This window comes from Chlamydotis macqueenii, chromosome 5 (genome assembly GCF_036417535.1).
Source record: "Chlamydotis macqueenii isolate bChlMac1 chromosome 5, bChlMac1.mat, whole genome shotgun sequence".
Lineage (NCBI taxonomy): Eukaryota > Metazoa > Chordata > Aves > Otidiformes > Otididae > Chlamydotis > Chlamydotis macqueenii.
In genome coordinates, this window is record NC_141560.1 from 16,942,978 (window position 1) to 16,969,127 (window position 26,150).

Below are 26,150 nucleotides of genomic sequence, written 5' to 3' on the forward strand. Positions count from 1 at the left end.
TCCTGTGACATTGGTAGGGCTTCAAGGAAAAGGAAGGCATAGCCTCACCTCACACGTTGGAGGAGTCAGCCACTTTCAGGCCAGGCTAGGCACTTCCTTTGAAGGTCAAGTCTTTTGCCATACTCTCCTTTATGACATCCACAGCTGATGGCATCCACTCACATTGTGTTGGCTTCTTTGAGTCCCCCTTCAACATAACAAACTCTCCACAAGCATCCTATGTGAAAGCAGTGGCTAAATCGGAGGTGAGGAATACTTTAGTTTGCTGGACACCCAAACGGTGCTACTGGCATTGCTTTACAGATTTAATCTTGTGTTCCATCAACAAGTAGAAGTTCAGAAGGGATAGGATATGAATATCTGGAAGGGGTAAAACAAACATTGAGATTCAAACCTGTGTCTGAATCTGTACTAAAAAACATAAGAATATGAGTGACTGCAGGCTGATGGCCAGGCCTGTGCCCCAGCACTGCTCAATGTACTCATACAAATAGAGCCAGAGTGACCAAATGAGGGGTGTGAAATTGTCCCTCTGTCATTCAGCCCTATAAGCTCCTCCTGGAGCATCTGCCTTTTTTTTTTTTAATGACACCAAGTGTCCTGGTTCCCGCTAGGATAGAAATAATTTTCATCTAACCTGGGAGAGGAACTGGAGCTGGTGACACCTGTGTCTGGAGGACACAGCTGGAATAGTTTACTAATTAGCTGGGATAGTTTACCCAGATTAGCCAAAGGGCTATTCCATACCAGGTGAAATCGAAATCATGCTCAGTGTATAAAGTGGGGGGTAGGGGGTAAAGGATAGGGTTTTGCTATTTGGGAGGGAGTTGGGTGTCAGGATTCACTGTGAGCTATTTATGCTACATTATGTGCTTGAGTATATTCTCTTACTGGTTTTATTTTCTATCTCTGTTTTCTTTTCCTCTGTTGTTCTCTTAAACTGTTTTTATCTCAATGCAGGAGTTTTCCCTTATTTTCTTTCATGATTCTCCTCTTCATCTTTCCTGGTTTTAGTAGGGATGGAGTTAATTTTCATCTTGGTAGCCAAAGTGTTTTGGATTTTGTATGTGAAGCAGGTTGATAAACACACTGATTATATGAGTTGTTGCTAATCAGACCAAGGATACTGTCTGGCAATGCTTTGATGATGCAGGTATCTGAAACACTTCACAGCTAAGTGCATAGAAACTATCATGAAGCATAAAATATGCAATTTTAATTCTATTACATTGTAATAGAATACAGTTTAAAATGTGATACAACTTATTGTGTAGGCATAACCACTGTCCATTTTCCATGCATGCTCAGCTCCTTAAAAATATTGAAACCAAGATTTTCGTTATGAATCAGAAAGTTTGTTACTAGTTCAAGGACCTGACAGTTTTTTGATACCTGTGCAAGCCATGTGCTAGGTGCTGCCCTGACTCTGGACCCTGGAATAAGCTAGCAGAAGAAAAAAAAAAAAGCCATTGGAGAGTCTCTTCCTTGGCAGCTGGATTTCCCCTGTCGAGAATGGCCTTGGATGCTGAGCCTATGTCATGCTGCTCTCCTTCCAATGACTGCCCAGAGGCAGAGATGGAGGTAATGAAGTGCACAGCTCCCTGCTCCTCAAATCTGACAGTGATGTTAAATAAAGCAGACCATGACTGCAGTAATACCACTGCCAAACTAGTGCTGAATCAGAGAGACGCACCCAGATCCCTTGTGATCAATTCATTCTCAGAGACAGTGCTAGACTAAAGGGAAAATCATATTTTTTGATTGCTAAAAATTTTTAGAAATGGTTTTACTGACAGATCAGAAAGACAAATGTTGCTATAACCTGATAAAATAATAACTATAGAAGTCCTCAAAGGGCCAGATGGATGAATTTAGGAGTTGTTTCTGGCATGGTACCCAGATATGAAATCTATTTTCAACTAGATCAAGAAACCTTGAATTGGCTTTACTTTTTCTTTACCCAGGACTGTATGCCATGCTCCTTTGCTGCACTTGAGCATGTTGTCCCTGACTGTCAAAAATCCAGTGGCCACAAGCAGAATAAGAAAACTAAGTGCTGCAGGAGCAGCAGCCTCGTGAGGGAGATCCTTTCAAGTCCTGAAAATGGATAGTCCCCAGCAACATGGACTTTGCCTTCCAGTTTTACAGGCAAGTGACTGCACAAGAACCTGGCAAAAACATTTTCTTCTCCCTGGTCTGTGGAGACAGAAAGTGCAACGCAGCTGTTTGACTTTGACAAATTTAGGCTATGTCCTTGAACACCACTTGCTCAATAACAAAAACCAGCATGTTTTTACTGCCAAACTGGTCAGTATCTCTGCTGCCTTTGCCCTGTTGGCCCTGGGCTCTGGAGCCACTATACAGGCTCAGATGCTGGAAGACCTGGTCTTTAACCTCACTGACACTTGTCAGGATCCACCACTTTATGTCATTTATTTTAATTCTGGGAGTTACACATGCCATCTCAAAGTTCTTGTACCGTTATACTTAATTAAGGTTTGTAGTCTGTAGTCTTAACTACTTGAGTTTCATGTATCTTTTGGAAAAAGAACTCAAGCTATGATTCAATTTTGGTCTTGCAGTCTGTCTACTATTTCTTATTTTTCCCCCTTTTTATTGTAGTAATTTTTAAAAAAACTTACGACAACGGGTTTTGAAAAGCCTTGGCAGTGTCAAGCAGATCTACAGTTCCAATGTCTTCATCTGGGAATTCTATGGGAAATGTGTCAGTAAAACCTGAGATGAGCTCTCAGCGAGAGATTATCCATCTTGAACATTAAAATGCTGGCTGATTGACTTGAGTGAAATCCACATCAGGCCTTAAATGCTTGCATGCTCTTGGAAACACATTTTCTTTCAGTGCTAGGAGATTAGGTACAAACAAAGCAGAAAACTTAAAATACTGTTTTCCGCAAACTGATGAAAGTGATCATCTGAGGTTAAATGTCTGTTATGAGAAATGGAATCACATCCTGGTAATAAAATAACTTTTTTTCCTTCTGAGATATAAAACAGAAGAAAATAATAAGATTATCTGATTCTGTTTGTATAGCTTTCATCTATCACAATACGGGTTCATATGAAATTTCAGTTCAGATATTCCTATTGCATTGGTGAAACAAGCTGAAAATAAAGAAAAAAAAAACCTAATTTCTATTCCCAGTTGTGCCACATACTTTTCACTTAGCCTTCAGCTTTTTTTTTCTTTTTGTCAGTCATCCTGTTTTGGAAATTGAGCCAGAAGCACTTTCCTTATCCGAAGAGAAAAGGATGAATATTTGTAAGACATGGAGATCATAGCTGGGATGCCCTTTACAGAAAGGGATGAAAATACAGAAGAGACTTGATTTTTTTTTCAGTTACAGCAATTTTGCAATGATGTCCATCTCTGATTTTAATGGAGTTATTTATGTCAAGAAGTCTATTTATATGAACTTTTGCAGACAGACCTTGAGTGATATGTCTTGATAATGGAACAAGAAATGGCTGCATGAAGATTTATCATGCAAAGCGGACGTTTCTTTTTCTCAGTCCTTGTTTTGCTGATGTTTTGTTTCCACAGCCAGAAATCCTTTGCATTGGAAAACCCAGAAATACTACTTGCAAAGGTGGCACGTAATAATCTGATGACCAAGCAGCAACAGGAGTAAATAATTATATGTAATGAAACTGCTCCTGTAAGGAGGAACCAAGACATATTGCATAACTGAGCAGAGTCACTGGCAGACAGTAGAGAAAGAGACAATTAAATTACTCCTTAATTCCTTCTATATAGACAATTATCAGACCAATGGGAAAAGCACATCTGTCAGTCCTTTACATGACTCCCCTGGCTCCCGGAGCAAGAGTCCCTCTGTCCCAGCCACTGCCTATCTAGAAGCATCCAGTAGCTCCGTACTCTACCCTATGAAATTCTCCTGTATGGATCTCCTTCCTGCAAAACCCTGCACAAACTTTCCAGTTTAGCCTCACATTTCACAGTGACGTTTGTTCTGGGGACACAGCCATTTGCACCAACAGGAATGTGCAGAGAAGTAACAAATGCTTTCCCCTCCCTGGGTTCTCTCAGACACTGCCATCCGGCAGGTATGCCGGTGATACTCGTGTGATTCACCCTCACTTTTCAATGCATTCAACAGTAGAGACTCCTGTTTTCCAAGAGTCTCTATTTCTGGCACCTGTGACCTAAGGGAAATTTGCAAAGGAGTAGGTGTGACTGGTGCATTCATTAACCATGCTGATCTACCTGGAATTGCTGAGAAGCTGATTGTTTTGAAGTTTGTGGACAAAAATGGTAATTTGTGGCTCTGATGTAACTGCTTGTCTTAACCTTGCCTAGGAAGAGACTTGGGACAGGGTCAGAGGAGGGCCTGGGAGTGGTGAGCAGCAACAGCAGCAACTTTCCACTCTCTCCCTGACGCACTGCTGCTGCAGGTCCTCAGAGAAAACAGAGGAATCACTGCAGAAGCTCTGCTGTTCCCAGCAGTTCCTTCCTTTAAACAGTAGCATCCTTCAATGGTTAGCCAAGCATTAAGGCTGGGCTGAAAGATTCATGTTATCATTGTAGGCAGGCCTAGACTTTAAAAAAATGGCTTGTCTTTGTTAAAGTTAAGCAACAGCATACTTGCTTTTGCTGAACCTTTGTCATTTTACATAATACTGCAATAAACTTTCTGAATATTTGCACACATCATGAAAAAAAAGCCTCTCTCCAGAAATACATTCTAACTAACTCTGCCTCTATCTTGTAAGAGATAGTAGTTACATAGCAATAACTATGGTGGGTAGATTCCTATGTACGGATAAATTGTAGATTTATCTGGAGTAAAACCTTGTACATTAAATTGAAATAATTAGTCATTGCTAATTAGGATAAGTGCCATCCATCTCATCCTTAAATAACCTTCTAAAGAGCTAAGTTGTGCCTGTTGCTCTCAGCTTCCTCTGAGAGTCACATACGGTATATCTATAAATCATGCCTATCCTATGTGTACGTAGTAACGGGTTAAGATCATCTCCTTTCTTCTCCTCAGCTGACATTTTGCCACGGTAAAGATTGCCCATTTAATTCTTCCATTTGTTTTCTTATTTTGGATATTCTACAAGCCATGCTAATACTTTGCTTTCCACTTTAGAAGTTTCTAAAATATTCATCAAAAGCCTCTCAAAAAAAGCTAACCAGTGCCCCTGACTATCTTTTCTCTAATAATTTAGTGAGGCCTTCAACTAATGCCAGCTAGGGCATAATTGCAACGTGCACTGCAGCGTAACGTAGAAATACTGAGCTATTCCTGAACAAACTTGCTGATGCCTTCGGTACCCAATCAGATGGCATTTTTGCATCAGGATATCCTGTGCAGAGAGTTCAGTGGCATAGCATCCTAAACAGACATTGCTTTGGCCGTGTCTTAGCTTTCCAGTTCTTCTAATGTTCTGTTTTCCAAAGCTCATTTACCATGGTTATGCCAGGGTACCTTACAAAGCTCTTTTGCCCACATTTTAGTTCAAGCACACAAGTAGCAAGCTCTTTCTGTCCCCTCAGAGCTCTAGGTGCTGCCATCATTCTGCCTGTATGACAGGAAAATAGAGTTTCAATGTTTGATGTCGGGAAGAAAAATAGCTTACTCAGTCTTTGCTTTGCAAACAAATCTTATTTGTTCTGTTTAATAATTACCAGTGGACATTAACTTAATACTACCCAGCAAAATGAAGAATAGGGAAGAAGCACTGTGAAAGAGAGATCCAGCACTGTAAGTACCATATTATATTTTCTTAGAAGTCTTTGAATTCATGTTGTCTGTGATCTCTGCACAATATTTAATTCTGAGATTGATTTATTTTGTACAGTAATTGGAAATTATTTTAGCTTCTGGAAGTATGTTCTAAATGTTGGAAGCAGAATTCAGTTAGTGATCTAGCTGCTTGCTGTAGTGGCAGAATGACTGGGAGATGAGGTCCAAAATTCAACAGTCAATACCAAGGTGAAGAACAAAACCTTGTCTGTGCTCCCAGAGGAATAAATTTAGTCACAATCTCAATGTCCTGACTGACAAGCTGATGCAGGGCTAATGCATTGTAGTGTCCCTGTACCTCCAGTGTGCTTAAAGACCAGGCTACTGGCAGCCAAGTGACCTGGAAGATAAATCAGTCTCTCTCAAAGGCAGATTTGGGGAATTATGAAAAGAGGAGTTACCAGACCAAGATGAGTTACCTCCATTTAGAATGCCTTTTTCTTTTTTGCAGAGTCAATGGTTTTATCCAGCATTTTAGACATGGAGAACATACCTCTGTACTCAGCACTTCCACAGCTCCTATCTCCAGTGTTTCATACTGGGCAGCCAGAAAAAGGAGAACCTAGAATTAACAACTTCCCATGCCAAACCTGGCATTAGACAGATTGGGGCAGAATATCATGTTCCAGAATAAGTATACAGCTGCTATGAACAACACTCATATTGTCTCTATTTTCCTACAGGCCACTGCCTACATCATGTTTTTGAGTTTCTGTCATTGGAGATAATTTAGGTGAGACACCCTGTGGAGAACATTCTTCTCCAGTATATTTCATGGTTCTTCCACTGAAAAGAGGAGAAGAGAGACTGTGGGATCATGTAGAATTTACTTATGTCTATTAATGGGAGAGGAAAGGCCATCAAATTGCACATACACAGCAAGAAAGATTCCACTGTAGCTTTTCCTAAGCTCTTGTGTCTTGGGCTTTGCAACCTTATGGACAGTTTATGTGCAATAGAGTCAGTAAACTTTCTTGGTTTAGCCTCAATTTGCTGAAACATTTCAGGTAATGTTTTGAAATAATATAGTTCTTGAGTTCAAAGCCGCTACATAAGAGGCGGAAAGATAAAAACAGTTTGAGGCAAGTATTTAGACTGATTTTATTCACAGCTATAGCTGACATGATCTCTGTATCACTGCAGTGCTTGAAAACCCAAGTCATAACAAGATCATGGTACTACAGAAATGTATCAGCAAAAGCCAGTCCCTCTTGCAAAGTACTTACAAACATTGGTCCCATAGGTGAACTCAGCCATGCACCCAAAAGCACTTAGGAGGACAATGAGACCATGCTGGTCAGAGGCAAGAACTATTCCAGGTGTAACATCTCACAAAAGCCTACAAAACATCAATTCTTCCCTAGCAATGTCACATTAACGTCTTCCTTCCCTTGCTCATTGGTCAGAAACTGAGAAAACTGACTAGAAATAGACTATCCAGGAGGCAAAGTAGAAGAGTATTTCTAAATACAGCAGTAATCCTAAAGACTGACATCTCAAAATCAGTATCTAGAATACTTTTTTTTTTTTTTGATGCAGGAAAGATAAAATTCTCTAGATCTAAATTTTGTTCTATTCTTTCTTAACAGAACTGTTCAGAAGGCAAATGAAGTCAGCATTGTATTTGTGTTTGTTGCTTCTTGGACTTCCAGTCCAGGGTCAATATGTATTTGACCTCAGTGTTGAACAGCAGGAACAAAAAATACCCCATTCTCCAGAAGACCATTCCCCGGCTGAAGGTGAAAACTTGGCTCATGTCAAGATAGCCTCCAGCAATGCTGACTTCGGATTTAGGTTTTACAAGCAGGTCAGAGAGGAGGTGGGCAGCAAGAACATTTTCTTCTCTCCTTTGAGCATCTCCACTGCCTTTGCAATGCTCTCTCTGGGGGCCAGATCAAATACACTCAGTCAGCTGCACAAAGGCCTCGCCTTCAACCTGACAGAGATGGAGGAGCAGGAGATCCATAAGGGATTCCAGCGTGTCCTTCAGCTGCTGAATGACCCTCACCGAGAAGTCCAGTTGAACATGGGCAATGCCCTGTTCATAGATGACCGGCTGAAACTTCTTCAAAAATTTTTGGATGATGTCACAAATTTTTATTATTCTGAAGCTATTTCTAGTAACTTCCAGAATTCTCTAGAGGCTATAAAGGAAATAAATAACTACACAGAAACGAAAACCCATGGGAAAATCATTGGTTTACTCAATAGTCTTGATCCAGACACTGTGATGGTTCTGGTTAACTACATTTTCTTTAAAGGTGAGTGACAAACCTGGCTAGCAGTTAAACACATAAGCTCTGGAAGCCTTATCCAGATCTAAAAATACAACTTTTTTTCACACTCTGAACCTATTCTATAATCTAATTTAAAATATGTCTTCCTACTTTTAAATGATATAAGGAAATATTTGAAAGCCAGGTATGGAGAATCATTCTCTAAATGAGGAGGAAAAAAAAAAAGAAAAAGAAAGAAAAACAAAAGAACCTGTAGAAATACAGATCAATGTCATATCAATTTTAAGCCAAGTTCAGTGCTGGAAATATTTGGAAGGGATGACCTTGGGAACTTACAGACAATTGTTGAAAGGCACAGGTGTTCAGCTGTGCAGGACATGGTCAAACACAGATGACACTTGTATGAAAGGAATAAGCTCAGCCTGTATAGTGGGAGTCTGTGGAAGTTTTACCATTGCCTTAGCAGGCAAAGGCTCAGGTCTTTTCCAAGGCAACCCTCAGCCTATATTTTTCTTGAGTGATTTTTATTAGAACCACTGAAATGACATAAAGATTCTTTTCATGGCCAGGGAACAAGCATCCTTAAACTGAGATAGGCTTGTTCTTGCCTTTACAGTTCAAATACAGTATTTTAAACATCAGCTAATGCGACATGCCTTTATTAGTCTCTTTTTCAGTTTATGCAATTCTATACCCACTTTTTTGTCAAAAGGCTACTGGGAAAAACCTTTCAACAGTTTCGCCACCAGAGAAAATGACTTCTTGTTGGATGCCAAGAATTCTGTTAAGGTCAAAATGATGCATCAAAACAAAGCCTTTAACATCCATAGAGATAAGAAGTTGTCCTGCTGGGTAGTAGAAATCCCTTACAAAGGAAATGCTACTGCATTGTTTGTTCTGCCTGATGAAGGGACAATGAAGCAGGTGGAGGATGCGCTGCTAAAAGAAACAGTGTCTAACTGGATGCAATCCCTTGAAAAAAGGTAATCTTTTAACTGCTGCCTTGTTTAAATATTGAACAGGCCAAAACTACTCACCCAGGCAAGGTAAAGCTTAGGATGCCACAATGGGTTGCTAAGCACAGCTCTGAGGAACAAACATTGTAGAGTTTCTTTAACTCAGACAAGCTATCCAGCAATTTCATACCTAAGAAGAAGCCGCTTCTCAGCTCCTCCAGTCACAGCAGTGGGAGTGCCACTAGTCGTGGATCCTGCAGAGGGGTACTTTGCCCTCAGGAATCTGCCTTGGATAGGAAGGATCCAGTTCAAAATAAAATGTAATTTATTTTTCTCCAGTTTGGATGACCCTTTCCAGCCAGTCACTTTTATAAACCAGGACTGTGTCCCTGCATCACTGGTGATACTGTGGCTGGTGGGACGAGTACCTCAACTTCTGCTTCCCTAACATGGGATTTATCATTGTCTTAGCCTTAGCTCCACGGGATTTTAGCTCCACCCATTTGAGATGGGTGTATACCTGCAACAGCTAGTGCATGGAGGGATCTTGCAATAATAAACTCACACTTTTTGTTTGTTTTTTAAAAGAAAAATCTACCTGGACCTTCCAAAATTCTCCATCTCTGGCTCCTATGATGTTAAGAGCCTGTTTGAGAAAATGGGTGTGACAGAGGTGTTCAGTAACCAGGCTGATCTCTCTGGAGTGGCAGAAAAAACTCTTCTGAAGGTTTCCAAAGTAAGTAAGCAAACAGAGATGGTAATCAAGAGATTTGTCTGCCCTGCTTAATGTGGGTTTTATCTCCACAAATAGGCTGATCCCACTTGTGGAGTGTAGTCATGGCTCACTGATTGTAATAAAGGAAGGAGAAGGTTAGAGATTAAATGGCTGTTGTTCCTACTGTTTAATATTAAATTGTTTACTTGCTAGCAATCTTGCAAATTCACTTGAAAATCTCTGAAGAAGAAAATAGATCTAGAAAGGATAACAGGGATAATTTCACAAAAAGCAAGTGTAAAATAATTAATGCATTACAAGACTCATAGTTATGACATAAGTTTAGGATTAGTCATTCTTATCCCATGTGTACACCTTTCATTAGTGCATTATTTGAGCACCTCAGAATTCATATGAACAACAGACTTGTCGGTCAGGGACAGCCTCACTTCATGAACAAGAAACTGGCACACAGACAAGTAAACTGATTTCCTAGTGTCCCGGGGAATATATGCCTTGTGTCATGAGGGAAGCAATCTTTGCCCTCTATTCTGCACTTGTGAGACTACCTCTGGAGTACTGCATCCAGCCTGGGGCTCCCTGGGGCACGGGAAATGTGAACATATTGGAGCAGAGCGAGTCCAGCAAAGAGTGGTCCAGATGGCCATGCAGCTGGGGCATAGGAAGTCTGACAAGAGCTGGGAGACCTGGAGTTATTCAGCCAGGAGAAGGGAAGGTGAAGGGAGGTTCTTAGTGCTGTCTGCAGATACCTCTTAGGAGGGTGCAGAGAAGATGAACTGAGACTGTTTTTGCAGGTGCACAATGACAGGACAAGAGACAACACACACAAAATAGAAAATGTGAAATTATCATCAGATATTACAAAAAAAAAAATTCAGCATCAAGGTGGTCAAAAACTTGGATGGGTTACTTAGAGACGCTATGAAATTCCCATCCTTGGAAATACTCATATCCTGACTGAAGCAGACCCTGAGAAACCTCATCTAGTGTCAGAATTGACTCAGTGTAGGGTGTTTGGTTGCATGGGTTTACCTCTAGAGGCCCTTCCACCCTATACTACTTAATGATTTTGTGATTCCTCACACTGAATTATCACATGTGTAAACATTTAGATTACAGATATAGGACAAGTAAATAGAGGAGAGGTAGCAGGACCTCGTAAGAGGAATTTTCAGATGCATTATGGACAATTAAAAAAAAACACGGAGGGCTGACCAAAGACAATTAAATAAGATCACATGAATTTCAAAACATGAATTTGCTACACCTACCACAAAAAGCCCTCTAAAGCAAAGTCATATCAGTGGAAAATGTTACAGAAAGACATGCTATAAAGCTTGTCACTATTGTGTCTTTGCAGGAATAATTTTTTTTTGCATACACAGAAATTGATGCAAAATTAAGACCTTTTTCTGTGTTAAATATTAAGGACAAAATCTTACCCTGAGAAACAACAGAATAATGAATGCTCTCTATGCTGCTCAGTCTCTGCAAGCAGCCAAGTTTGAGTATGCCACAGTGTTGAAGAAAACTCTCTCTGAACTCAGAGCAAACTGCTTGTCTTGGAAAAGCTGGCCATTAGCATCTTTTTCACACCAGCTCTATATTCATTCTGTGCTTTCTTTTAAAAACTACATTCTCACAGTGTTAAAGCAAGCAAATTTGTCCATAGTTGCTTCTCACTCTTCTATACCTTGATTTTCATCTTTGCTTTTCTTGCAGGCAATTCACAAGGCCATGGTGGATGTTAGTGAGAATGGCACAGAGGCAGCTGCAGTGACTGTGATAGAAATGGTACCAATGTCTGCAGAGATTCCTCCTCCTCCTCACATCAGATTCAACAGGCCCTTCCTCATGATAATTCTTGACAAAACCACTCACAGCATCCTATTCATAGGGAAAATTGTGAACCCAGCTGCCAAGGAAGACTAGGCCAGAGCACTTGTACTCCCAGTGCAGAGAAGAGAGCTTGTGCACATCCCAGGAACTTGTTTGCAAAAAGGGACTAGAATTAACCCCTAATTAACAAATAAATACATATTACACAAAATTATTCTTCACTTACAAACAAGCTGTTGGGGACAAGCATGAGTGGGCCATGTTTACAAAATGTCCCAGACCAAATAGGCAGCCATGGAATCTTAAACAGACAAACATTTCCCTACCTCACTCACTCATCACTGGTGCCACGGTTCCTTGCACGTAGATAAACCTTCCTACTCCTGGCTGAGAATCTCCCTATGTCTCTCATATCCTGCATGTCATGTCCTCAGCTCAGATGCCACAAATCTATCCCCTTCAGTTGAGAAACCATCCTTTCCCTCCTTCTCTTTCCACTGTGAATCCCAGGAAAAGTCTCCTTCATCTTTGAAGTCCTTCCAGGGCTTGGGGGCCAAGAAGGGAAATAGAAATATAGATCTGTGAAACCCTTCCTGTCTTAGATGGTGGATGCTCCTGGGTAAAGAATAGCCCTTTTCCTTCCAGCTTGACAACTGCCTCCTACCAGCTCCCAACCCCTTGCTCCCACCTCCATTCCTCATTAGTTGCTCCAGAGTAAGGAGCCCAGCTTTCCCGGCAGGGTAAGAATTTAGCTTCTATGTCAGCTAAAGCTTCACAACATTGCACAAATGGTCATCCTTAATGGTCTTGTGAATGTACAGTAATGCCTGGGCTCCCCAGGAGAACTGGATGTGGCAGCTGGAAACCTCTGGTTCCGGCAACAGATGACAGGACCCTGGGAGGTCACACCTCTGTTGTCCAGCTAATCATGCTGCCTTCCACCCACTTCTGCAAGCTCAGGCTCATGAGTGTCTCCAAGAGATCCTTCCCCACTGAGCTGATATTTGAGGTGCAGTAAGATGACTTGGACACCTTCCTAAGCACTGAGTAGGCAGAAGTCAGTGTTACCAGCAGCACAATGTCGAGAGCTGCAATGTGGCAGATTAATATAATTTATTGCCAATTAAAAGCAGAGTAGGACAATAAGAAACAAAGACATAATTAAAAACACCTTCCGAAACCCCTCCCTTCTTCCCAGGTTCAGTTTTACCCCTCACTCTTCTACTTCCTCCCCCTGAGCAGCACAGGGGAATGGGGATTGTGGTCAGTTCATAACTCTTAGTCTCTGCTACTTCTTCCTCCTCATGCTCTTCCCCTGCTCCAGTGTGGTGTCCCTCCCACAGGAGACAGTCCTTCACAAACTGCTCCAGCATGGATCTTTCCTATGGGGTGCAGTCCTTCAGGAACAGACTGCCGCAGTGTGGGCAGGGTCCTGCCCATGGGCTAAAGGTCCTGCCAGGAGCCTGCTCCAGCATAGGCTTCCCACAGGGCCACAGCCTCCTTCGGGCATACACACTTGCTCCGGCGTGGAGTCCTCCATGGGCTGCAGGTGGATCTCTGCTCCTCCGTGGGCCTCCATGGGCTGTAGGGGGACAGCCTGCTCCACCATGGGCTGCACCACGGGCTGCAGGGGAATCTCTGCTCTGGAGATCTCTGGAGCACCCCCTCCTCACCTTCACTGACCTGCATGCCTACAGGGCTGCTTCTCTCACATTTTTTTACTCCTCCCTCTCACAGCTCCTGTGCAGTTTTTACTGTTTCTTAAATATGCTCCCCTAGCAGCACCACCATCTTGGCTGAGGGGCCCAGCCGTGCCCTGCGGTGGGTCTGCTGGAACCATCTGGAACAAGATGTTCCGCCACGGGGCAGCCCAGGCCTCTCCTCACAGGGGCTGCCCTGCAGTCCCACGCTGTCAACACCTGGGCACGGATACCTGATATGCAGAAACACAATCCTAAATAAGATAAGATTAAATTCACAAAGGGTAAGGATGTTTAATGGATGGGTCACTTTTATGGTGCCAATGACCTGTCAGGAGCTGCCCTTAGGATCCCTTCACAGTGTCACCTCAGCATCAAGAACTGATGGTCCTCCATGCGCTTCACAAATGCAGCCTGAGCTAAGCGACAACACCTCCTCCCAACATTTCCAGTCTCAGCTCTGCTTTCCTCCTGAGAAGGGGCAGGAGTCAAAACTTCACCTGAGAGGGCTTTGGGCTCCCCGCCACTGCTGGAAGGTTTTGGCTTCTGGCTAGGCTGGGTCAGAAATGCTAAATGCTTCTGCTATTGTGGTTTGGTTTGGGAAAACCCTGACAGGTCATATGGGTGGAAGAAAACTGGAGTGTGTGTCTTTGCAGTGAGAGATAATAGGGCCCTTTCATGTGGGCAAGCACAGACCTTTTCACAAACCTACAGCCAAAAAAATCCCAACCTCTAGTCAACCTATTCACACTGTCCTCAAGATTTGCTTAATGCAAAATATTTTCTCTATAATCATCCCCTTGCCTCTAGATTTAAAAGAAAGAAAACCAGCAACGCTTGAAAAATGCTATATGGAAAATCTTAGTCAGCTATATCTGCCTAACTCATTTTCTCTTTCAAGAAAACAAAATCAATTGTTTCAGCAGTGCTTGAAGAGGCAAACTTCTGCTGCTGAAGCCAAGCCAAGGGTTTCAGCTCTGCACAGAGCTGCCAAACTGCAAGTCTCTTTATCCACAGCTACTAATATAGCTGCAGAGTCATTGCTCCCCTGCTTTGGGAGTGGTGAGGTTTAGGTGAGCAGTTAACCATGCACTATTTCCAAATAGTTAGAGGGAAGGCAAGAATAAGAGTAAATGGGAAACAGGTCGTATTACCTTGTTTCTTCCCTTCCCCTCTGCTCACTTCTGGAAAATGAAAACAATGAACAATCTCAATATTTTTGTTTAGTTATAAATATTAAATATATGAGATAGAAACCATTGTAAAAATTTTTTATTCTCTTCTTATCAGAATTGTGATATTTTCTTACGGAAAACAGTGCAAGTCCACTTGGTGCCCTATGGGTTAAAAGCAGTTATTTGAGGGTGGAAAAATTATTTCAGCTGAGAGCATAGTTCCCAGCAATGCTTTTGTAACTTCCCTACAACTGCAAATAAGAACAACCGCTCCAAAATGTTTTAAAAGGCAGGCCAGTGACTTCTTAAATAAGTAGTTAAGTTCAAAGACTTTGTTGGAGATTTATATGCGTTTTGGAAAGGGGCTTAAAGAGTTGGAAGAGAGCAGGAGTGCTGAGCTGATTTGCTCAGGAATTTTAGTTCCATGGTGGAACTAGGGGGAGTATAACAAGAACATGACGATTTAACAGAAAAAGTGAAAACTTTACAGATGTTTGGAAAGCCTGCTATAAAACCAAAGGCTACGCAGTGGCCCAGCTATAGGTACCCTCAATCAGCTCTGGCTGAAAATGAAATTCTACCAAGAGGAAAACATATCACCCCAGGCCAAGATAACACCAGTAAACTGCAGAACCTTCACATTTTTGGGAGCAACGTGGAAAGAAGAGGGGTGGGAAAGTAAAATCTCTCTGAAGAGGACAAGGAACCTTTGGCCACAACTCAACATCCTGATGCTCCTCGCACTTAATCCTTACTGACCCAAGGCAGAGAAAACTTGGAGCCAGCACATGGAATGGACTGCTGATGTGCTGTGCATCTGTGTTATCAGGGGATAACTAACCCTGTCTTGTCCTCCACCAGCACAGTACTTGCAGGTATTTAGCCAAAAAACAAGGATATAGATTTTGATCCTTGACGACTTTCCCTGTCAACTGAAACACTAGCATCTCCCCTTACCATACAGGAGTCCTGGGCATGTAAAGGACCTGTAAACTCAACAAGGTGTAAAACTAGACTACATTAGCGTTACAATGTTTTACCTCCATTTTACATAATTTTAACAGACAAATCTCTCTATGCCTCATTAATCACCTATCTCTGCTACTTTTGGTGTCGAGGCCCTACCTGAGAAAACAGACATTAGTGAAGCATTCAGAGACAGCAATGCTGTTGCCAGAGTCACAGGGAGCCTGAGCTGACATTGCCTACAGTCAGCCGTAAGTGGGGCTGGAAATTATCTGAGCAGTTGCTGTTTTTTTCTATTTCCAAACAGTCTGACCCGGCATCTAGCAAAATTAAGGTTTATGAGCAGCAGTAGGGAATGTTGTGGGCAGCAAACCGGCATATTTGAAAAGTAACATACTGCATTTCAAAGTTACTGTGGACTGTCTTGATTTCTCTGAAATGCACCTATTGAAATAATAACCATGAATAGCCACTAAATCAGAAAGGGTCAGAAAAAAAGCCCCTATGCTTAGCCCTTGGCTAACATAAAATTCTATATTAAAACTGTACTACAAGAACTTGTTACATTGGAGTGTTCCTCTGTTCTAGGTCTTCCGAAGTCCCCCTTTTCTGCAGGGCTACAGTACCTCTCAGTTTACTAAGGTATGACTTTTACAACTGCCTTGCCCAGAAGGGAATGCATCTGGGGATCTCAGGTCCATATGGGTTAAAGGAATCAGAGAAGGCCAAAGCACTCAACTTCCTTGCTTTGAGAACCAGGCACTGGTAGCCCACTTGGCATGAGTTATTTCTAGTGACACCTGGAGCTCCTTAGTTGTTGAGAATTCGAGCAAAGAATTTCTCATGAGCCCTTCGGAAAACTGCTGGCTTAGCCAATAGCTATTACACGCAGAGTCAAGTGGATTTTCTTGCCAGCTATATTTCTTTAAAGATGTGGCAGTACAAGCAATGCTGGAGCAGCTTGTAACAAAGAGGCACCATCAGGTTTTTAGTCTTTTAAAGCTGTAATTATTGCTAGCTCTGATAATGCTTTCCATGAAACTTGTAACTCATTTGTAAATCTGTGAGTCTTTAAGTAAATACATTTACATCAAAATTTTTGCATGCCTATATGCTATGTGGAAGTCAATGGGAGCTGTAGATAGGTGTCGACGGTCTGTACTGCAGGTGAGATTGATTCCAGTATTTAAATATGGCACTGAAAAAGGAAACACGCTTCTGTCTAACTTAGGAATACAGCCATTCTTTCCAAACCTCTGCAGGGTCTGTGACATTCCTTTGCACCACTCTTTGTTCAACTCTCATTCAAGAACAAAGTGTCCAAAACTAAGCACTATCTATTCTTTTCTGTGAGGGACAGTTTGCAAGCCTGGACATTCACTTTAAGACCTAAAAACCCCAATAGCGGGGTTTGTGAATGTTCACAAAGTGGTGAAGCCGACCCTGATGAAGCAGTTTACATTGAAGAAACAGGTCTCTCCCCAGAATAGCAGGTGGCATTAGACGAAGCTCAAGATGCTAGTTTCCCAAATGTCCCTGCTCCCCCACTTACAGCCCTGCTGAGGCCCACATGTGCACATAGATGGGGAAAGGAGAAAGCAGCATCAGGATTCATTCTCCCTGGCAGGATCAATTTTGAACAATTTAATTTCCCATCTTGCAGGCTGCTTGGTGCAAGGATTTTTGGTAGTACATAAGGGTTCTAGGTGGACAGTGAGTTGTGTAAAAGTCCTCTCATAACTTTTAAATTAGTTGGATGTCAGCAATTCTAAACTAAAAAAAAAAAGATATCTTAAATAAAAACTTTGAATGCCTGTCACTTTCCCATCTAGGTCCCTATCTCTTGCATTCCCTGTGCTATTACAGAAGGAAAGTAAATTAGATACAAGCTAAACATGAGCCAACTCTCTGGCTCAGCCATTGAACCACACGTTGTAAGGGTTCAGCAGAATTCTCAGTTGCACCAAGGAAATAGCGGGTTTATTCATTTCTTATATGTTTCTAAAAATGAAACAGTTTGATCTGGAACTGATCTGAAACACATGCAAGGGCCTCAGCGTAACAACAGAAATAACTTATAAAAACAATTTAGAAAACTAGCTTTCCTTAAACTGCAGATTTAAAGAAAATCAGTTTCTATTCATTTCACATGTTTGCATTTCACTAGGAATATTACTAGCTAGTAAAACTTTCATAACACCAGTAATTATGGGTACCGCCTGGTAAATCCAGCCATCTGGTTACAGGGTAGATACGCCATTGCAGAAATAAGATTTCTGTGGTCAAAAAATATTAAATAACTATCTAAACAGAGGGTGACTGGATATTTCTTAATGATTTATCTTCCGCTTCTTTTAGCTTCTGTTTCCACTGTTTCTCAAGAGCCTCAACGAGAAAGAAGTTAATTATAAAATGACCCAGGTTCATGTTTGTTTTTTTTTTTTTTCTGATGGCAAAATAACAGTTAAAGCCCAAATGAGGACCAAACTGAGTAAAAATTATAGTGAGCCTCATGAGCACTGAGTGGGTGGCGAAATCCCATAGACATAGTAAATCTTATGTTGTTTATTTTACAGAAATAAAAATGAAAGAGGCATAGAAGGCCCATTGGAAATTAATGCTATATGAACACAGAAAAAATTCATTGAAGTACAAATTTTTATCACTTGCTACGTTTACATACACTTGAGGCCAGAACAGGCCAGAAATCTACACCTTGACAATACAAGTATAGTCTGGTCTCTTGCCTTTCGTGCAATACTAAGGTGGCAATGCACTTCTCATACTCCTTGGAAAAAGTAGTTTTGTCCCTAAAGGTCTACTTTCTGAGCCCTTTTGCCTCTAAAGGTCTACTCTGCAAGGGAGAAATGCTCCTTCCCTAGTTTTATTCAAAGCTGAATGGCACATATGGGGTGAAGGCTTTTTCTTCCCAGGATATTCCTCCCCATGGGCTGTGACATCAAGGTTTGCAGTTCCCTCATAGGTGGTAGCTTCAGCATCTTGCACAGCTTGTGGGAAAGGGCAAGGGGAATCATTCCTTTGACATTTTCCCTAGAGCAGTTGTATTGAATGAGCTATCATACCTCAAGTAAAACAAGACCGTTTCCCTCTCTTCATACTGGATCAGAACCTGCTAACTCCTACTGCAGTACGGAAAACTGTAAATCCTCCAAAGACAAGCCAGTGAAATCTTCAAAAGGTCAAAGCCATGGGTCTGAGTGGGCCAAATATGTATTTGTGAAGCCCAGAGAAAAGAAATGTGTGCCCCTCACGTTCTGTTGATTTACTCATTTTCACAACAGACTGGCTGCTGGCTCCAAGTGACAATGCCAGCTCAGGCATGCTGAGGGTATCAAACCAGCGAGCATATTAACATGGTGGTCAGACTTGGAAACCACAAAGGCTGCGTGAGGGCAGACACTAACCCAAGCGTGCTTTAGGTCACATTTTTAATGCAGCTGAATTCACAAACATTCATGCACTTGGACACCCAAATTTCCCAGTCACATACTGAGCTCGCTGAAATGAACAACTCTGTGTGCTTCTGAGTACCTGATATAAAGCTCTTTAGAATGACCTGTGTTCTTAACCAGTAAGCACCATCCTGGCTAATAACACACCTACTCTTCTGGGCTGGTCTTCCTGAACTGGACTCCGAGAGTTTTTACCAAACTTTGCACACAGTTTTACTTTCTTTGAACTCTGGGCCATTTCCTTGAACCTTTCACCATGCTGTGCCCTATGTGATATAGGGATCAAAATTCTTAGGGATGTTTTAGAGAGGGTACAGTCAGACTAAGTAACTCTAGTAGTATCCAGGCTACTAAACATCTTCGTTTGTCAGTTTACCACTTAACGACTTCCTACTTGCCTCCTTGTTTGGGAGGTAAATAATTTTATGATCTTTGACTGAAATATTATATCTTTCTAGAAACCAGATATGGGAAAGAGAATAAAAGTGACAGCTTCAAAGGAAGAGGTTGATTTTTCAAAGCATGAGATGCAATTTAGAAAAGATGTCTCAGGAAGAAATGTTGCATCTGTCACATGCAAATAGCACTATAACATGTCAGGATTTCCAGGATTTATGAACAAAACAGCTTTACTTGGTATGTCTGAATTTGGAGCCATGCTGCTGTTAACTTTCCTCTTAAGACTTTGAATCAGAAAAGCAGAGAAAGGAGAGCATTTGCCACAGCCCACCAGCCTCTGTCCAAAAGAAGCTGCATGAAAATCCTATTGCCCTTTATTTCTGGCATGGACCTTAGGAGATGGCAAGAAACAGTGGAGCCATTGGGACCCAGGAGTGCTCAGTAAGTGCTGATTCTGCTCTCTTGTGCTGGCCTGCATCACGTATTTATTTATGTTCAGAAGAGCAAAGTTGTCACTGCTTGCTCTACAGCTACTGTATAACTTTATTTGCTCTGTTTAATGTATAACAGTGTGCTCACTGTTTAAGTCTGTCCAAACAATATAAAAACAGTACAAAAAGCAGTAGAGGTCAGTTGAGTATGATGGGGTCCTTCTGAAAGTGCTGCAGATACTGTTAGATTTTAGTAGCTGGGGACATTTAACTCACATTAGCGATCTGCATCATAGATTAACTCATTCAGGAGATTAAATCATTCATGTACAGCTGACGCAGCTCACCATGGCAATGGCAATCTACCCTGTACAAGGAAGGTCCTCTTTAGCCAGCTAAGGTGACAGATGAGATTTTCACTGTTGTGAAAATGATTTTTTTTATTAAACAGTTAAAGAAACAGCAATGGGGCAAACATGGATCACTGAGCACAAATTATAGAAAGCTACAGGATTATTAGTAAGGACTAGTTCTCATCATTAATAGATAACTGGGATATGTATTTCTTTGGTACAGAGACAATGGCTCCCTATACTTCAGCACAAAGAGACTGTCAGAGCAGAGGCCTCGCAGCAAGGAATAGATCCAGGGGGTCTCATAGCAGAAAAATCTGCAGAGAGAATCAGGGAATTCAAAAGCAAATATTTTTTAGATGGGGTTAAAGCACTGAATTATGCACTGTAGTTTGCTTTTCCCTTGATTGGAGGACTAAGCAATAAAGAAAAGAAAAACAGTCAGAAATGTGGCATGCCTTGAGGGCACGAATTACAGGCTCCATGGACACCAGAGCCCCAGGGCAGGAATTGCCTCTCCTCTGGGTAAAGTTGGATGTGGTGATGCCTTCCAGGAGCTCCCAGCATGTCTGCTCAGTGCTGGGAGAGACCTGGTCCAAAGGGAAACTTCCCTGAAACAAGTCTAGAGGAGACAGTGCATCCTCAGCACCAACTGGTATGCTGCCCAGCCGTGAAATAGCTCTATATTAACGCTGTGCTTACTAAAGAAATAAGATTAAATAATACTAAATTATCTGGCAAAAAAAAACCCAGTTTTGAAAATCTGTGTTTCCTCTTGTTGAAGGCAATAGATCATCCAGTTCACCCCCTTTCTGGAGAGATTTCTCTTTTTTATTCACCACTTGTGTACTAGGAAAAGTCTTATGCACCATGGGGAAATGGAACAGATACTAATATTCAGTCATCAATCATTGTTATTTATTTTTTCACTAAATGTTCATATTGAATCTTTTCCATACTAAATTTCACTAAAACTATTCACACATCTTTCAGACTGAACTTCGCTATTTTTCTCCCCATTCTCTCCCATGTCTGCTTCCATACTTTTCTGTGGGTTTAACAGATCGCCACAGCATATTTTAAGCTTGAAGTTGAGGGTAGGGAACTAATAACTTCCACTGCACAGCATTTCTAGAGCAGATGGGTGATTATGTAGTGTCTGTAAGATGATCCTGGCTTAAGCATGTCATAAATACAAGGAAGTAAAATTAAACTTGTGCCAAAATCTCCACTTGGTTGCCCTAATTATGCATACAAGTGCCAGATATTGCCACCAGTCTCTTCATCAATACAAAGAGCAACTTTTGGTGGTCATGAATAAAGACTTTGTCTACATGCATGCAAAGTATTCTATAATATTTTAAACAATATAGTCACTTAAATGCTTTAACCTTTATTGTAGGTTTCTTTTCTGAGCAGTGGCAAATATTTGTGTAGTTCAGGATAGTCCAATTGGCACGAGCTCAGGAAAATGAATGGGAGCAAAATATTCATCAAAGCAACCCATGCTTGTTGGGATCTTCACTGGGAAGTGAAACTGTGCTGGTCCAAGCAGGTGAGCAATGCTTGTACATACCTCTGGGTATGTCTCATATGTCCCTCTTCGGTACAGCTCATCATCCTTTGCCTCTCTCTGTTTGCTGATAGGCCAACCAGTGCCACTCTCGATCTGGGGGAAACAGTAATTCCTTCGGAAAACTCTCTATTTGGCAACACAATACATACTGTTTACCTTTGATTAATTGATTCCTATGGATCAGTAAAGTGTGTTCACATAAAAACCAGAAGGTGGCTATTAAGGTATATTTCCACGGTGGTTAATCAGTTACTAACTAAAAACCTTTCGTTGGAGGGGTAAACACAGCTTTGATTATAATGAGTTCTACATAAACAGACACAACTTTGTCTTTACCCTTGTGTGTAATTCCTACTCAAGGAGTAGTCTGGGGAAGTGGTGAGAAGTCTGTATTTGGGGATCACCCTCACATACATCTCCCTCCATTTGCAGCTTTCCCCACCTCTCCATCCCAGTTTCAGACACCTCGCAGCCCCTCTGAGCTCCCTTGCAAAGGAGTGGAAGAGACTGTTTGCTTCTAAGTGAAAACAAGCCAACATTAAAAAAAGACAAGAGCAATACATTTTCAGAGCATTGGAAAAGGATTAAAAGTATTTAAAAAAAAAAAAAAAAGGAGAAAAAAAAAGTCCAGTTCTTGGGAAAATGCTGGAAATATTAGTAAAGCATCTATAAAATAACAAGATGATAAATAGCAAGAAAAAAAAAAAGCAAGAGGACAAAACAAAAATGGTTTTGTCAAGAACAAACCACATCAGACCAAGCTAATCCCCTCTAATGGCAGAGTAACAAGCCTTGTCATTAGGAGATAGTTGAGCTAAAGTACAGCTTAGCTAAGCAGTTAGCTAGGTTATATTTAGGTTTAGTAAGGCGTTATTGTCTTACATGAAATATTCTTACATAAGGTACAGAAATATGCACTACAAGGTTGGCGCAAGATTGGAAACCGTTTTCGAAGGTTTTAGTGATCCAGCATTAAAGAGAAATTGGGCTTTCCCGGGGGTGTGCTCTGGATGTAGAGTGATTCAATGTTTTCATTCTCACTGGTATAAAGACACCAGGTGTGACAGGAGGGGGAGGCGGACTGCAGCCCAGAGGCTGCAGGATGCAGCAGCTGGCTACAGGAACAGAGAGGTTCCAGTTTCGCTTCTGGAGAAATGTAAGGTCAGATCAGTGTCAGCTGAGCAGGACTCCAGCAGTCCTGTTTCTGGCCAAAAAGCACAGCATGGCCACCTTTGTCCTGGCATTTACAAACTGCAGGCATTTCCAGCTAATGTCCCACTGAGGCACCTGGCATGTGACAGCCTGTCCAAGAGTCCCAGATTCTATCACCTGCAGTACTCGTACTACCAGTTTCTAGGCTAAGTACATGATAATCATTACAGATGATGGATGGGACAAAAGAAAAAAAGGGATTCTAGGGGAAGAGAAGACAATGCAAATGCTGGAGCAACCAGCCTGACACACAGGTGATGGTAGACTTACGGGGTTTAAAATCAAGCCAAAGAATAAGCTACTTTTCAATCTGCTGGGACTGACATTTCTGTAAGTGGCCAGTCTCCAATTTCCAAGCCATTTCAGGGAGATCTAGAAGCATCTTGGAAGAGGTGATGTGCTTTTTAAGGACAGATTTGAAAGAAGAAAGTGTTGCCACAGAGCATGTGCAGAAGTTGGCACCTCTTGGGCAGCTTCCAGGGTTTAAATCTCTTACGGATCATCTCTCTCACAGTGCAGGGCAAGAGACGTGCAGACATGTTAAACCTGCAGAAACCTAGGGCTTTTCTTTGGTGACAGAACCAACCGTTATCAAAATAAAGATCTTACATGAGTACGTTCAGACTACATAATTTTAGAGAATAGAAGCAACAGGTTCACTGAATCTTCCTCTTCCCTACAGTTCTCTAGAGGGAACAATTCCAAACAGACACAGAGAGGAATGAAATATGCCCAGATAAAAGGTAGAGAACTGTCAATATTTGTTCTCAGACCCACTCACGTATATTGTTTATTTATGGTACAAAAAAAAAGCAGAACATGTCTACTCAGATAATTAAAAAATGTAAATGTACAAAACAAATTAGCATGCATTTGAACATTTTTCAAACTAAGTTCTTCTGTGCTAAAGGATTTTGTCAATAATCAGAGGCAGCTCACCCACTGCAATCGCACAAGTTCATCTTTGGAGATGCTTTGTCTTATCCTGAGGCTAGACAGCAAAGAATCAGACCTGCTGAGGCACCCACAGTCATGCATCTTGCATCTCTAAGGAAGCAAATGGAGTTAAATCTCAACTGCTTGAACATCCCACTAAGGACACATCCCACTAAGGACACATCTGAAAAATGACAATCTTAACAGAGACATGTGAAGGAAAATGACAGTATCAAGTGTTTATTTCGCAGTAACTTACTTCTAATTTTGAAATAGCCCATTCAGGTTTGCTTGTTCCAAGGTTCACCATTTTCCTTCTCACCTCCCACAAAGGCTTTTAAAAAGCGTATCATTAGCAGGTCTTAATTACAGGCAGATCTAGAGAAATCAAGGCAGCTACATGGATCCCTACTGAGATCACGATCAGCGCTGGAAACTTGCAAAGTCTCTGAGGAGAAAAGCACAGTATGTGCCGCCTGCCGTGGCTGTGGTGTGTTGGGAGCACGGCAGATGGGCCACCAGATTTGTTTGTTCCCAGTGTGCATATTGTGTGCTGTGCTCTGGCAGAGCCTGTGTCTGGGCAGCCGAGAGGGAGGCTGTCTGCTTGCCTTGTGCTGGCTCTGTTGGGACATGTTGGAGGACAAGGGAGACAACATCTTCCCAGAAGGCTGAGTGCCTCAGGGAAAAGCATCTTCAGTCATGCAGTGAAAAGCAGAGAGAGGTCTCTCTGCAGGGTGAGGTGCAAACCTGCAGTGCAAGTGAAGACAGGGGCTCCTGAGAGCATGGTTTCACAGTCATTTTTATTAAAAAAGTAGAATAATTTAGGTTGTAAGGGGCCTCTGGAGCTAATCCAATCCCACCACCTGCTCACAGCGCAGTAGCCTGGAATCTAGCTTAGGTTGCTTGGGGCCATGTCCAGCCAGCTTTTGGATGCCTCCAAGGAAAGCAATTCCACAGGGTGACCTGCTCTTCTCTTTCACCTTCCTGCAAAGATTACTTTCGTTATATCTCGTTTGCACTTCCCTTGCTGCAGCCTGCATCCTCCGCCTAACACATCAGCACCGAGCACCTCTGGCTCCATCTGTTCTTTAATGTAGCCCATTACATAGATGAGGACAGCCGGTACAGCCTCCCCCTTCGCCTTCCCTTCTCCAGGCTGAACAAGCCCAGGTCTCCCAGCCTCTCCCCGCTTGTCCTGGGTGCTAGCCCCCAGCCATCCTGGAGAGATGGGAGGGACGCAGGAAGATGTGACATCTCTGGCAGCAGTATCCTGCACTTTGTTCAGGTTAAAGCGATTATGAAACCATAGCCTGAGAACAAAAGAAAGTGGACTCAAAGCCAAATTTCAGAAGTGATGAGAAGTAAGAGTCTCCTTGAGACCCGGAGGGTCTTTAGTGCATTGCAGAAAGAAACTGATGCTAGACTGAAAGCAAGGGTAGGGACTCACTGCGACGGCTCAGGGGACAGTGCTATATGTGTGTTCCCTTATCGGGGCTGGATTTAACATCCGAGCAAGACACTCCCCCTTGGAGTGAGCCCAGACATACTGCGCAGGGCTGGCAGGGGGCAAGACCAGTGTACATAACGAAATCAAGGAAGAAGCAACTTAAAGGTGAAGATCTACCATATCTTTGCTTGGAAGGACTAGAGCAGACACCTGACACAGTTGTACCTGAACGATATTGGTGCTGTGGGTAACTTGTTCCAGCAGGTCACTGCTGAACTGTTTATGTAACCATGACTGCATTTTCCCTTGAAACACAGCGAGAAACAGATCTCCACAAATTAAACGTAGCCTGGCAGCGGAGAGAAAAATACAGCTTTCACCAGCTCCACGCTGACATTTAATCTCAGCACTGTCGTAGGAGGAATTTTTGTGCTCTTTGTACTCCAGAGGGCATCATGAGAACAACAACAACCCATCATGTTTTAAAATGGCTTTCAGGGTAATTAGTTAAATATTTAAAAAAGATGAAAGTGTTTCTCTGCCAGAGAAGCAAGCATACAGTTCTTCTAATTTAAATAATTAATTCTTTTTGGATTACAGCCAGCCTGTTTCCAAGGGAATTCATGCTGCGTGACTCTTGTTAATGTTGCCAATTTACTGAAAATTAAAAAGTATTATTAAGATCTTGCAATAATAATAATAATAATTTTTAAAACCCCAAAGTAACTTGGAGTTCAAAGTAATGAGACGCCTAATATTCCAGACGAAGAGGAGCAAATGGAGGAATTCCTAACAGCACTGTTGCTAATGTGCTTTCAAAATATCAGAGACACGGCTACATAAGCCTGCTGCCTGCACAAAAGAGAGCTTCAAGTTCATATGCAACATACTCTGCTATCAAATATTGAAACAGTGTCTCTGC

General features: G+C 41.9%; 1 protein-coding gene across 1 annotated transcript; it reads left to right on the top strand.

The window, feature by feature from the left end:
* The first annotated feature begins 6,472 nt into the window (after positions 1-6,472).
* On the top strand, positions 6,473-11,774 carry LOC104479248 (alpha-1-antitrypsin). The gene is made up of 5 exons (XM_010119844.2): positions 6,473-6,525; positions 7,382-8,053; positions 8,742-9,012; positions 9,574-9,721; positions 11,444-11,774. Exons 2-5 carry the CDS (start codon positions 7,399-7,401, stop codon positions 11,651-11,653), a joined length of 1,284 nt encoding a protein of 427 aa, XP_010118146.1. The 5' UTR covers positions 6,473-6,525; positions 7,382-7,398; the 3' UTR covers positions 11,654-11,774.
* Positions 11,775-26,150: the final 14,376 nt, after the last annotated feature.